This window comes from Echinops telfairi, unplaced genomic scaffold, assembly GCF_000313985.2.
Source record: "Echinops telfairi isolate 266 unplaced genomic scaffold, ASM31398v2 ScPeMD7_32;HRSCAF=126, whole genome shotgun sequence".
NCBI lineage: Eukaryota > Metazoa > Chordata > Mammalia > Afrosoricida > Tenrecidae > Echinops > Echinops telfairi.
The window spans coordinates 2223098-2237261 of NW_022103929.1; the positions used below are offsets into that span (position 1 = coordinate 2223098).

Genomic DNA, 14164 nt, shown 5'->3' on the forward strand with positions numbered 1-14164 from the left:
TTACTTTTTGAGTAATGCAGAATGAGTATAGGCTTATAATTGAGTAGAAAAGTATTACCCCAAACAACAGAACAAGTTAAGGACTAGCCTTTCATATAGTAATACTGAGTACTTAATTAATCACATGAGAACTGAGGGGCTGGCATTCATTTATGAGATTTTTACTCTAACAGGGTGTTTTTACAATCTTGGTGACTTTCAGAAACTCACAGAAGAGAAATATCAAGTGGAGCAATGTGTAAATGAAGCATCAATTATAATTCGGAATACAAAAGAACCGACACTAACTTTGAAGGTGATACTTACTTCCCCTCTAATTAGGGATGAATTGGAGAAAAAGGATGGAGGTACATGTATATATATACTTTTTGCTGTGTATTCACTATCTCTCTGATGACTATGTTAATTACTTATTCTTTATGGATATAAGTGATAGCTGTATTCATTTGTTTTATGCTGCCCATAATATTTTAAATGGCTCTGTTTCTACATAATTAGTATATTTTGCAAAAATATATAAATTCAAAAAAGAAAATATGTTAATTCAGAAACAGGCCTTTCACGATCTTACTCTCTCAATTTTCCTACCATTTTGGTTTTCTATTTTACTTTGCTTAGTGTTGAATTGTTTTATTAATATCAGCCAAGTTCTGTAGTTTAGTTTAACGTGATCAGATTTCATAACCTTCTTAGTAGCTTGAGTATGATATATGTAGGAATCATGCTTTACAATTTCTTTATCTTGAAGCTAAAAAGAATTTTGATGTTATTTTCATAAAAGGTTTCTATTTGATTATCATTAGATTTGAGAATGATGGACCTGTGTTGGGGTTCTTTTTCTGATGACTTTATCCTGTCAAGTTAACTTGTTTCTGTCTCTCAGTCCTATCCCTGGAAGCTTGCCTTGTGATATTGCTCCTGTGTCAGATCTTTGACCAACTGGCCACTCTCAAGACAATTTAGAGACACTGGGGCATATCTGGGCTGATGTGGACTCCCTGTTGCTATTTTTCCATCACTAGATTTCAAAAGATTCTGTTCACTCTTTCTGTTTTTGTTTTTCTTAATTTATTGGGGGCTCGTACAATTCTTATCACAATCCATACATACATCCATTGTATCAATCACATATGTACATTTGTTGCCCTCATCATTCGCAAAACATTTGCCTTCCACTTTAACCCTTAATATCAGTTGCTCATTTCCCTCCACCCTCTTCCCTCCCCCTCCCTCATGAACCCTTCATGATTCATTACTTATTATAGTTTTGTCATAAGTTACACTGTCTGCGTCTCCCCCCGCCCTCTTCTCTGCTGTCCCTCCCCCAGGGAGGAGGCAATACTTAGATTCTTGTAGTTGGTTCCTCCTTTCTCTACCCCACATTCCCTTCACCCTCCAGGCCTCGCCCCTCTCACCACTGGTCCTGAAGGAGTCATCTGTCCTGGATTCCCTGTGTTTCCAGTTGCTATTTGTACCAATGTACATCCTCTGGTCTAGCTAGATTTGTAAGGTAGAATTGGAATCATGATGGTGAGGGGGGAGGAAGCATTCAAGAACTAGAGGAAAGTTATATGCTTCATCATTGCTGCCCTGAACCCTGATTGGCTCGTCTCTTCCCCACAACCCTTCAGCAAGGGGGTGTCCAGTTGCCTACCGATGGGCTTTGAGTCTCCACTCTGCACTCACCCACCTTTACAATGATATTTTTTGTTCTTTGATGCTTGATACCTGATCCCTTTGACAGCTCGTGGTCACACATGCTGTTGTGCTTCTTCCATGTGTGCTTTGTTGCTTCTGAGCTAGTTGGGCTTGTTTATCTTCAAGCCTTTAAGACCCCAGATGCTATATCCTTTGATAGTGGGCACCATCAGCTTTCCCCACCACCTTGGCTTATGCACACGTTTGTCTTCAGTGATCGTCTCAGGAAGTGGGCACTCACTGATCTGATTTTTAGTTCTTTGATGTCTGATAACTGATCCCTTCTGCACCTCGTGGTCAGACAGGCTGGTGTGCTACTTCCATGTGGGCTTTGATGCTTCTGAGCTGGATGGCCACTTGTTTATCTTCAAGTCTTTAAGACCCCAGACACTATATCTTTTGATAGCCGAGCACCATTAGCTCTCTTCACCACATTTGCTGATGCACACGTTTGTCTTCAGTGACCGTGTCAGTAAAACGGGCACCCACTGATATGATTTTCCATTCTTTGATGTCTGATAACTGATCTTTTCTACACCTCATGATCAGACAGGCTAGTGCGCTTCCTCCACGTGGGCCTCAGTGCTTCTCAGCTAGAAGGCTGCTTGTTTGTCTTCAAGCCTTTAAGACCCCAGATGTTATATCTTTTGGTAGCTGGGCACCATCAGCCTTCTTCACCACATTTGCTTATGTTCACATTTTTCCTCAGCAATCGTATTGGAAAGGTGTGCATCCTGGAATTCCAATTTAATAGAACAACGTGTTCTCCAAATGAGTAAGTGCTTGAGTGGAGGCCCAATGTCCATCTGCTGCCCTAATACTAAGCCTATAAATATATGCACGTAGATCTGTTTCCCCACACTCTTATAAAAATACATTTACATATGTACATTCCAGTCTTAAAACCTCTATAAATACCCTTTGTCCCCTAATTCTTTCCTCTATTTCCTTTTACCCTCCTCTTAGCCCACTATCATGCTCAGCCTTCATTTGGGTTTCAGTGATTTCTCTCGGTTACATTGCCCTTGCTGAATCCGTACCAAGCCTCTCACACACCCCTTGCCACTGATTTTAGATGACTTATTGCTCTCCTGTTCCTGGGTTGGTCAGCAACAGCTCCTTACCCCCACCTCCCCCTCTCCCATGTCCCCCTGGAACCGTTGGTCTCGTTGTTTTCTGCTCCAGACTTCATCCAGTCTATCTTATCTAGATAGATCTGTAGAGATAATAATATGCATCAGAAACCAAGCCATAGCAAGATAGGCGATCAGTGAGAACACAGCGATGGCAACAAAAAAGTAAACCAAATATACCCATAGAAGAATAAATTAATTAAAAGAAAAAAATTTTAAATAGAAAGAAAAACCTGTAAATAGATCAAGGTCTGATTTTTGATCTCAAGGCGTATCCTTCAGTCAGGACCGATGGGGTACCATGCTCTGGCCCCAAATATTGGTCAGTTTCTTAGTTTGTTTCAAGTTAGTGGTAAGGGTGGATAAAAACATTTACCAATGAAGTTAGAATTTAGAGCTTTGGCAGACATGACTCAGGATTACCTAAAGAAAGAGTGCTATGCTCCTTTTTAAAAAATGGTTTGGGACTAACTGAAATCAGCTGTACCAGACCCAACAGATACAAATCAGACACACATATTAGCCATATTTTAAAATCAAACTGCAGTCTAGTCTATAGTTGGGCTTATGTCGTCCCGTACCCCCCACCCCTCACCCGCTGTCCCCCCTGGTGTATAATGTCGGTAGCACCTCTTAAGAGCCAAGTCTTAAATGGCTTCATTTTCTTAACAGCTTTTACAGTTCACTATTAACCGTAGAACTATAAAATGATTTCTTCAGTATCAAGATAAATGTTAATTCTGGTAAGCTGTGGTCTACTTGACCCCCTAATATAAAACCAACCATTTCTAAGTATAGTTATAATTATAGGTATTATTAAAAATTGTTTGAGTATGGGGAGATGATATAAAGACAAAAACTGTTGCCAAAGACTAGATTAATTGTACATTTGCCTGTAGCTGTAGGCATTCCTTCCATTGCTTCTTTGAAAGCATTTAGGGAACATCAGACTTCTTTTTTCCTATGATCTTATATGCTTACATGGGATTTTTGTCATAGCTTTCAGTGATACCCATAAGGTTAGTTTGTTTCCTTTAGAACTTTTCATTTCTGTTCAGAGAAGCTGAAAACAGGTTCTTGGTGTATTTCATGCTTATAGAATACTATTTTATTGCAGAGTGGAGTTTGTAATAAAGTAGGAGAGTGATATTCTCTGTTCAGGTGTTTGGGTTACTAAAGGATCCTTGGATCTTTTATGAGCTAAGTCTCACAAGCTGATGTATATGATTACCCTGTGGGACAAAGTAAGGTAAAAAAAAATCAGCTTGGATCTGCGGTTTCACACATGTTATTTCCTCCCTGTTTGAATGGCAGAAAGATTTGCTTCACCACTTATACCTTGTCTTTAACCTTGCAGACTTAATGATTCATGTTATCCTTTGTAGTTTGCTCATTTTGACCAACCTGGGCTTTACAAAGACTTTTTCTGTTTGTTCTTTTTTAGCAGTTTTGTATGTTACTGGGAAAGTTGGAGAATCCAGCATAATTGAGCATTTTCAACGTGGAATTCCTAAATTCCTTCAACTTACAGGAATTTATTTTTTCTACATTGCTCTTCATTCCCTTAATGCAGTGTTTTCACTGAATAGGGTTGAAAGCACAAGATACAGTTAGGTTTTAGGACTGGAACATATTCTAATTTTCAGTCTCACACATTTTCTTTTTCAGGGTTTAAAACAATGGTTCTCAACTTTTCTAATGCCATGACCCTTTAATATACAGTTCCTCATGTTGTGGTGCCCCCCCAAGCATAAAATTATTTTTGTTGCTACTGCATAACTGTAATTTTGCTACAGTTATGAATCGGGCGATTCCTATGAAAGGGTTGTTTGACCACCCCCAGAGGGATCTTGACCCACAGGTTGAGAACCACTTGTTTAAAAACTAAGCACCAGAACTTTTTCTTTTGAACTGGAGATCTTTCTTCTCTATATTATCACTCTCTCCCTCCCAACAAACAAACGGTTACACACACGCACGCAAAAACACTGTATTTTCCACTTCCCTTTCTTTACATGCTATATTTTATTATATATATTTTATTTTATTATTCAAATAATAAAAATTTATAAAAGGAGAAAAAGAATGGTTGGGAGCAGGCAGAACCAGAAAACCGAGAAAGGTTTAGTGCCCAACTTAATCAGTCAGGGGTGTTTTTGTTTCAGCAGAAAGAAGTAGATCTTACTACATTTTCCTTTCAAACCATACTGTATGTTTTAAATTACCAGAATAAATCACTTTGCTATTGTTTACAATGGCTCATGTAAGTTTCCTTCTATGCAGTCAATTTTATTTCCATACTTGATACTTTATTTGAAGACCTTATAGAATAAATATTCCCCATTACTTATATATTACCATACGTATTATATTTATTGCTAAAGAAGGCATAGCAGAAAAATCACAGAGTTGGTGCATGGCAGCTTTATGTTTAATTCTTAATGATATTAGTTATTGTTGTACAATCTTTTTCAGGCTTCTCTTTGTGAAAAATATAAGTAACCTCAGAAAGTTGTTTTGAGGTGAAATGAGAGGATTATATAACTTGTATAATAAGCAGGATAAAGCTCAATAAATGGCGGCAGTTATTCCGCTTACTGCAAAGATTCACAGAGCACACACACCCTACTCAAATTGCCATGAGTTAACAGTGAGAATAATGTGTACCTGACAGGTCTAAAGAACTGAATTCAGAGACGGTTAAACTCTTAAAAAACCACTGAAATACAGTATTAGAACCCAGTGTACTGAATGTTTGCTGCAGTGCTGATAATGATTTGGTTTATTGTGTAGCTTATGATTCATTGAAAGCAGTTATTTTTTCACTCCTTTATTTCAAGTACCTTGCACACTGGTTAATGCATGGTAGGCAATTTTTTTTGGTAGACAATTTTTTAAAATGTGTTAATAGTGTTTGATTTTTAAAAATTAAGGAGTAGACTAATGTAAGAAGCATATTAACAATGCCATCTCAGAGCCCAAGCCTTGTATCTTGAAGAATCAGCTTTGTTAATGTAGTTTATCATCTACTATGTGGTAAATACTTCCTCATACATTATTTATTTTAACCCTTCACCAGCTCTGTGAGGTAGATAATTGGTCTGCTTTACAAATAAAGAAACCCTTCCCTGTCTCTGCATCTCACTATCTCATTACTGTCTGGGACGTGTGTAGGAATTCTTTGGGGATTTAGTTATTCTGAGTGAGCATCACGAAGAATTTCGGCTTCTTTTGGTGCTTGAGATTTTAAACTGGAAGTATATTTGCTGTTGGGGACTGGTAAATCAAATGTTCATTATGTATATAATGCAACTGAAGCCAGGTGGTTAGAGGGAATAGAAGATTCCTGTGGCTTAGTCTTGGAAGAAAGATGAGCTTTCTACTCCAGTAAAAAGTTACAGTATTAGAAGTCCTACCCTGCGTTAAGGGGTTGCTATGAGTTGGATTTGACTTGATGGCATGAGTTTTGGAGTTTGGTGGCTTAGTCTTAGAGAGACCCCAGTCCTCAGTGCTGGAGTTGATTTTCTTTCTTTCTTTTTCACCTCCTTGATGGCCATGATCTCAACAGTCAGGTCTGCACACAGCGCAGGCTGAGGGCAGGAAAGAGAGTGATTTAATGCTAACCAAGGCTTTTATATCTTTTGGGGGACGTGCAAGCCTCCTAATTACAGGTAAAGATGTACGTCACAGGAACGGGTTGTACTATAGGTAATAACAGTAATGGGAGGGGGTCAATCTAGGGGTATACACGCTATTAAGAAGAGGAGGGATTAAGGGTATACACGTGACAAGATGGACGGATCCGAGATTCATGATGGTGGCTTAACCTTGATTGCCCTTGAGGCTGGAGTAGATTTTCAAAGGTTTACAGAAAAATTTCCTGATTGTACCTTTTCATGTATTGAAGCCAGTGTGAACTTTGAATGCAACTTGGCAGAAGTTCACTAGCATGTATCTACTTGGCAGTAGATTCTCACAGTGGAAAGATCACAACTAGGATCATAGTGAAGCGCTGTGTGCTTTATTCCCCTACCTTTCAAAGTCTCTAGACCTGTAAGACCCAAAACAGCTCTTAGCCATCGATTTTTCAGTGGTTGGCTGCCCAATGAGGCATGGACAAAAAATTATGCTAACATGAATTAGGAGGAGAGTACCTACTTTTGCTCACTCGGATGCTCTCCCTCCCTTGTTTGCCAAACCTCCCTACCACCACACCTGATTGTTACATTTACCTGTCCACTTTATTTTGTCCTATTGTTTTGTGTGGGCAATGACTTGGAGCTTGTCTTTCTTTCTAGAAAGTCTCAAGAAATTAGTAGAGAAGGGAATGCTGGGGTAACTTCAGGCTAACTAGAGAATTCTTAACAGTTTTATCCACATTTAGGCATGACTTTCATAAGAACCACTTTTGTAGAGCCCAGGTTCTAGACATACCTCTTCTTTAGCACGATCTTGTTTCGGCTTTTTGGCTGTCCCATCTCCACACTAGTTTTTGTCAACAGTGGCAGATAATTAGTCTGCATGTAAGAGATTTAGAGAAACTGACCAACATTTCTTGCAATGTGGTATGATACTCTGGACACTTATCTAACCTCTAATCAAATAAACAAGGTTTGTCATAATGGATTTTTTTCCCCCTTGAGTGCTTCCCTTGTTCAGAATGTACCTTCATGCCCTGATGCCAGGTTACTGACACATACATTGTTCATTTTGTTTATAGATTTTCCTTTGCTTTTTGTATGTCTCCCTCCAGTGCTATGTTTTATCTGTTTCGCTGTTCAATATAGGAAAAAGTGGAATGGGTCATATTGCTTCTAATTAAGGGCTACAAGGTGCCTTTTTAATCAGAAAAGCTCTGCTTCTCCATAAAATAAGAAATGAAAATAATAATTATAATCTTTCAAGGGGTCATGGGGGAGGGGGCAAAGAGGAGCTGATACCAAGGGCTCAATAGAAAAAGTGTCTAGAAAAGAATGATGGCAACATATGTACAAATATGCCTGATGCAATTGATGTATGGATTGTGATGAGCATTGTAAGAGCCCCAATAAAATGATCCAAGAAAAGAAAAACAAACAAAAAGAAACCCACATTTGCAGTCACAAAGAAATATGAAACTCATGATCTGCTTCCAGAAGCAGCAATTTTGTTATTACTAAATTAAGAAAACATTTTTTAAATTAATGAAAATATACAAAACTTTATTAATTATAGAAAGGAAACAGGTAAGCTGTACTTATAAGTGGTACTGGAGTACCGTATATAGGCATTTTTGTTGTTTCAGTATAAGAATCTTTAAAGTGAATAAAGTGAGATGAATTATATCTCTTTTGCTGTTTGCTACCTTATGAATATTGAAATATTTTGGATTTTTGGATTATCAGAACATGAAGACACATGACCATTCTTGTGATGTAAAAAGGGAATCTGGTGCAAGTCTTCTGTTCACTCACTGCCTGCCCCTTTCCTCTCTTTTTAGTAGAATCCACTGCCTCCAAATGTTGACTGACTATAGCAAGCTGATAGACAGATAGATAGATAGTTTGATTGATTTAATTTTCTTTTCCAATAAGTTTGGGCTGTTTTGACTTTGGGTTGAAATAATTTATCTGAATGTTTTTGCCATTGAACCTCTGAAGATATCTATGTTAAAAAGAGAGTAAAATACTATTTACAAGGCTGACCTTAGAAACACAGAAAAACTTTGGGTTGCCTTGTCTTTTCCTATCCAGACTCCTTCTACTTCTCTTTCTTCTTTTCACAACCCTAATCCCACTACCCTCTTCTTGACATTCCTACTTGGTAAGGTGATGGACTCAAACTTAGCTTGCCTCATCCTGTTTTAAAATCGACATCTTAAAAAAGCAAAGTCCACACCTTTTTCTTGGGGTCACATTACTTAGCAGTCAGTCAACCTTTGTCATATCTTAATTTTTCGAAGGGTCTGATCATTTTAGTAGTTTGTTTTATCTGGTATGTGAGCTTTACACAGATACTTGTATTGATCGCAGCTAAACAGTTTGCCATGAGAACATTAGTGAGTCACTTCTTTAAAATTTAGTAAGTATAAGACCTAGATTACCTTTGATGAGAATACCATATCATATTTGCTTTATGCTTATAAACAAATACTCCTGAACAATTCTTTTTGAGGCTTTCCAATCTGTGAGAAAAAGAGCATTTGAAATGATGTCCTGTGTTATAATCTTGTCAGCAGGGGTTAATGGGAAACAAAGCAAGTGTCTCCTGTAGAGTTCCCCTGGTCACTTGGTCAGAAAATAAGTGTGTAGCACTTCAGCCTAAAGAGTTGGAACCACTGAAAACAATCATGGCTCTTACTCCAATAGATTTGTATTGTATCAATTGGTCCATACAACTATTACTTAGTTGATATACTGCCACAGGTATGCTAGGAAGAGGTTTAGTGGACTTTCTGGCTTTTAAGAGCATTCTTAAAAGATAAACACTTAATTGGATTAGACAAAGAGTTATTTCTCAAGAAACATGTGTATGTTTGTTGGGTCATTTCAATAATGACCCAAGTCTTCAAAACACTTAAAACTTGTTTCCTAGTATCTTAGAGGAAATCAATTGACCTTTCTTAAATGTGGATGTAGAATCATGCAACCTCTTCTCTAAATATGCTATTGATCACATTTGGGTTTTTAATTTATTACTCCAGGCCATCTGATCTAACTTTAAAATGTTAAAACAAATAAAATTTCTATAATTAAGCAGTAGTCTTTTATTATCTTTTCTAGAAGATGGATATAAGACTTGAAATGTATTTTATCTTTGTAATTTTAATAATTCTGACTTAGAAAAAGAAATAATGAAAAAAAAAGAAAGAAAGAAAATAAAAGTAATAATGGTGGCCCGGGAGGGATTTATCTTCTTAGGATTGGTCATCTTGATGGTCATCTGTTGGCTGAGTTATTACATAAGAGAGTCCCAATTATTTTTTTTAATTTTTTAGGAATTGATTGATCAGTGATGAAACCCTTTTTATTTAAAAAATGCTGTTACTGGATATCAGTCTCAGATTTCTCATTCTCTTGTTCCACCAAAGGAAAAAGTGCTATGCTCCTATTTGGTGCTGTGTGATATTATATATACTTAATAAGATCCCAGAGTGTACATTGCAGTGGTCATTGATTTATTTACCGAATGAGTATTTATTCAGTTAATCCAGTTTTGCCATATATAGAGCTACTATAATAGCTATTCCACTTTAGAAAATCATAGTGTGTGTAAGCTTAAAAAAAAAAAAGCAACAAAGCCAAGTTAGGAAATGCTCTGGGAATCTTATTAGTTCATTCAGTTGTTGCTATTCTTTTTATTTTTATTGTTTGGTAATTTGACAGGAACCCCTCGGTCAAATTGTATCTGTCTGTCTCTATCCCATTTTATTATTAGAAAATGTTGCAATGAAAGATCCTCCGGACTTACTGGACAGGCAGAGATGCCTGAACGCCTTGGCGTCTCTTCGACATGCCAAATGGTTTCAGGTCGGCTTTTTTTGTTCTTATTATTGTAGCCTTGTGAAGGTTTCATTTGTATCACCTGTCACTTTATAACTGTTACTGTGTAATGTGTATGATCGCATATTTTCTCCTGTATAGATAGGGTAGTTGTAAGAGTAAATGAGTTAAATCGAGGTAAAGTGCCTTGTATAGGTTTTACCATCATTAATGACATTTCATAATCGTAATTCTTTTTGGCTTAATACTTTGGATTTCAAATGATGGCTTATAAATCACAAACATGAATGAGACAGTTACTTGAAGTGAGGTTGCTATTGACTACAAAAGTAATTTTAATATTATGCTTCTGTTACTTTTAACTCTGTCTTTCTAAACCAAAAGTTTACTACTTTTGATATTCTGATGTTTTGGTGTGCTTGACCACTGACTGGTTAATTAGTATTCCCTTTATCCATGATCTGTGTACTTAAAATGAAGACTGTTTTTCAACTGGGATATTGGAATCATTTTGTTTGTTTTAGGCAAGGGCAAATGGATTAAAATCATGTGTAATTGTCCTCCGCATTCTGCGTGATTTGTGCAACAGAGTTCCCACATGGGCACCGTTAAAAGGATGGGTACGTATGTAAATAGGGTTAAAAGCAAATGTTGAAGCTATAATCAGAAGAAATCCCATAGGAATTACATATTTTTATAAAATGATTATATTCTGAATTAGGTAAGGTGTACATTATCTACTTTTTCTCTGAGGGAAAAAATTAGCACCTTTTTATATGAATTCTTTTGTTTTCTCTTCTGTCCCATCATATTCATGTTATAGAGCCTGAGATATTTTTTATGACAAAAGGCTTTACACCTTTTAGAAGTGAATATCTTCCTGAACTTTTTCTCTATATTCCTGGTTGAGCACCATTCTCTGCTGTCCATGGAAGCCAGCTTGACTGGCACATTGTTCTTTTTGTGACTCCTGTCCTTTTCTCTTTGCGTGTGAACTCCTAAAAATAAGTCCATGTTATTAGAATCAGGCAAGCAGTATACTTAACCTGATTTTGGATATAGTAGTATATATTGCAAACTTTCACCTGGAAATTATTATTCCTGACTTAAGACCACCACTAAGAACATTGTAAGGCAATTTAAATAAATAAGTAAAGGTCATTTATGAATTAATTAGTAATTATTTCTTTACACATAGTATGAGTTTTTAATTTATTTAAATATAGAGATTTGGTTTTGTATTTATTATAGTTTGGGCTGTATGAAATAAAGTTTTATTCTTATTGTGAGTTATTTGTTGTGTGACAGCTTCCTAAGTTGAGTGGGAGATAAATGGTTTGGATTTATACACTGACTAGTTATATTAGCTATTACTAACTTTTATAATTTGTTGAATCGGTAAATCAATATAGATGGGATAGTTTCTTTAGTGGTCATCCGGGGAGGGGGCTAATAAATGAAAATAAAGTTTCTGTAGCAAAAATATCTTCTGAATATATTATCTCAGCAATGGTCAGTTTAAAACTCAGACCTGCCTGGGTAAAAAGTTAATCACTTATGGGGGGAAAATTAAATAGGTACGATATGTTAAATTCAATTTAACTTTTCGGCCTCACTTGTAGATAGTAATGTCAGCTCACCTTTAACTGGAATCCTTTTAACACTTTGTGCATGTACTAATTTGTAATTTAATATCTTCTAGCCACTAGAGCTTATATGTGAAAAGTCTATAGGTACTTGTAATAGACCTTTGGGCGCTGGGGAGGCCTTGAGACGAGTAATGGAGTGTTTGGCATCTGGAATACTACTTCCTGGTAAGGGTTTCAAACTCTGGAGGCAGAAGAGTCAGAAAAGTCTCATTTTAGTTTATTTACCTAAATATATGCTAAATTTGTCCACTGTATAGGAAAAGGATGCATAAAAGTAATTTTATATGGAGTTTTTTTTTTAATTAAAATGTTTGCGTATTAGAAAAGTGCCATAAAATTTATTTCAGTAATTTTTATTTGTGTTTTATATGTACTAACATAAAAGGTACTAATAAGAGATTGTGTCTGCTATGAGTTTGCTTTACCTAGAAAGTGGATTTTGAAAATCCATATGTTTGGTTAAAATATATGAGGTTCATTTTTTTGCAGTCTGGCATTAAATTTGGAAATATTAAATTAGCTCCTTATTTCTCATGTAATTGTTTTTAAGATTTAAGGTAGTTTATCATGCTGTTCCTATATTGTCAGAGAAAGACTTATTTGGGGCTGGTGACTTCCAGTAAATAAAAAGACAGTTAAGTGCTTAATTAAGTAGTTATAAAAATTAGTTTCTGTTATTATTTTTCTTTGCTTTTTCCTCTTGTGTTAATTTACTGGATTGTAAACTCAATTTTAAGTCCTATTTGTGTTTTACCTGTACCAAAGGGGGTCCTGGTCTACATGATCCTTGTGAGCGCGACCCAACAGATGCTCTCAGTTATATGACTGTTCAGCAAAAGGAAGACATTACCCATAGTGCACAGGTATGAGACTGGGCAAACCACTCTGGGTCTTTTGAATTTTTAAAACTTTTTTCCCTCATATTATTCTATGTAAATACTTTTGCTTGCCTGTTGTTAGATCTTTGCCATCGTAGTATCAGTATTGATTGAATGAATTCTTTTTTTTTTAGCTACATGTCCTATGGGCTTTAGAAATGGTTAATACAATTTCAATAAATACAATGTTTTGTTTTTCAGCATGCACTCAGACTATCAGCCTTTGGCCAGATTTATAAAGTGCTGGAGATGGATCCTCTTCCATCCAGTAAGCCCTTTCAGAAATATTCTTGGTCAGTTAATGATAAAGAAGGTAAGTATGAATGATTTTTGTTGGGACTGGGGGTTGGCAGTGGCGGTTACTCATGAATACCATATATGGATGGTCGAGTATAAGCCGACCTGAGTATCAGCTGAGGCACCTAATTCTAGCACAAAAACTGCATTAAAAATGTGCTGAAAAACTCAGCTTATGCATGAGTACATATGGTACGTGTCTTGTTAGGCTTAGAGAATTTAATAATGTCTGAGCTAGAGGAGCCTGGTCACAGTGTGAATTCAGAATTGGACTGCTAAACTTACCAGTTCTCCTTAGGAGAGCTCCTGTGAAAGATTATAGCCTTGGTCATCTTCTTCTTCTTCTTTTTTTTGGGGGGGGCGGCATTTATGAAGTTTATTTTCAGTAGCTCTCCCAGGCAAAGTTTTACTATCAATATTTTCATTTGTGCCCAAGAAGCCAGTAGTGGGGGCATGCTTTATGAATTGATGAGGCTACAAATATTAGCCTTGACAATTAAAAAAATTTTTTAAACAAATATTTTGAGGAGATTTAATTCAATCCATAAGAACAATCATGTACTAAATGAAGTACATAATACAAATTATTTTGATCCACTAAAGATGAAGCCACCCCATAATCTGTTTCTGGCTGATCATGAGATCGAAGAGAACCCAAGAAATTCCCCTCAGTCAAGTTATATTGGTTACATGACATTCAAAAACAGAATAATCATTTTACACCAAATCATAAAAATCAACTAAGCTGAACAATAGTGCCAATGGCATATCCAAACAGCATAATCAATAGAAACGGCAAATAATTGGTTAAACACCACTTACAAACAATAAAAATACGAAGGTTATATTCATTGGCAAAAGTGTTTCCAATAGCAGAACATAAAGACAGACTATTTAAATCAAGTTAAATAGTGATAGAAGCTATAAAAACTCACATTTTTATTAGGTCCTCTGGAGGTAATAAATAAACAGTTTTCAACAAATTTCAACAGTTTATACGTTTTCTAAAAAATAAAATAATCCTAATG

The 14164-nt window shown here is 36.2% G+C and overlaps 1 protein-coding gene across 3 annotated transcripts in view; it reads left to right on the forward strand.

Annotated features, from left to right (window-relative positions):
* Window positions 1-14164, forward strand: part of LOC101661901 (spermatid perinuclear RNA binding protein) — an 83240-nt gene that overhangs the window by 16070 nt on the left and 53006 nt on the right. For all 3 annotated transcript variants that reach the window (XM_045290204.1, XM_045290203.1, XM_004716469.3), the window contains exons 4-9: window positions 203-347; window positions 10248-10339; window positions 10837-10932; window positions 12015-12126; window positions 12727-12824; window positions 13041-13152. In XM_045290204.1, the coding sequence (XP_045146139.1) occupies window positions 203-347; window positions 10248-10339; window positions 10837-10932; window positions 12015-12126; window positions 12727-12824; window positions 13041-13152 (655 nt within the window). The remainder of the gene's footprint in view (window positions 1-202; window positions 348-10247; window positions 10340-10836; window positions 10933-12014; window positions 12127-12726; window positions 12825-13040; window positions 13153-14164) is intronic.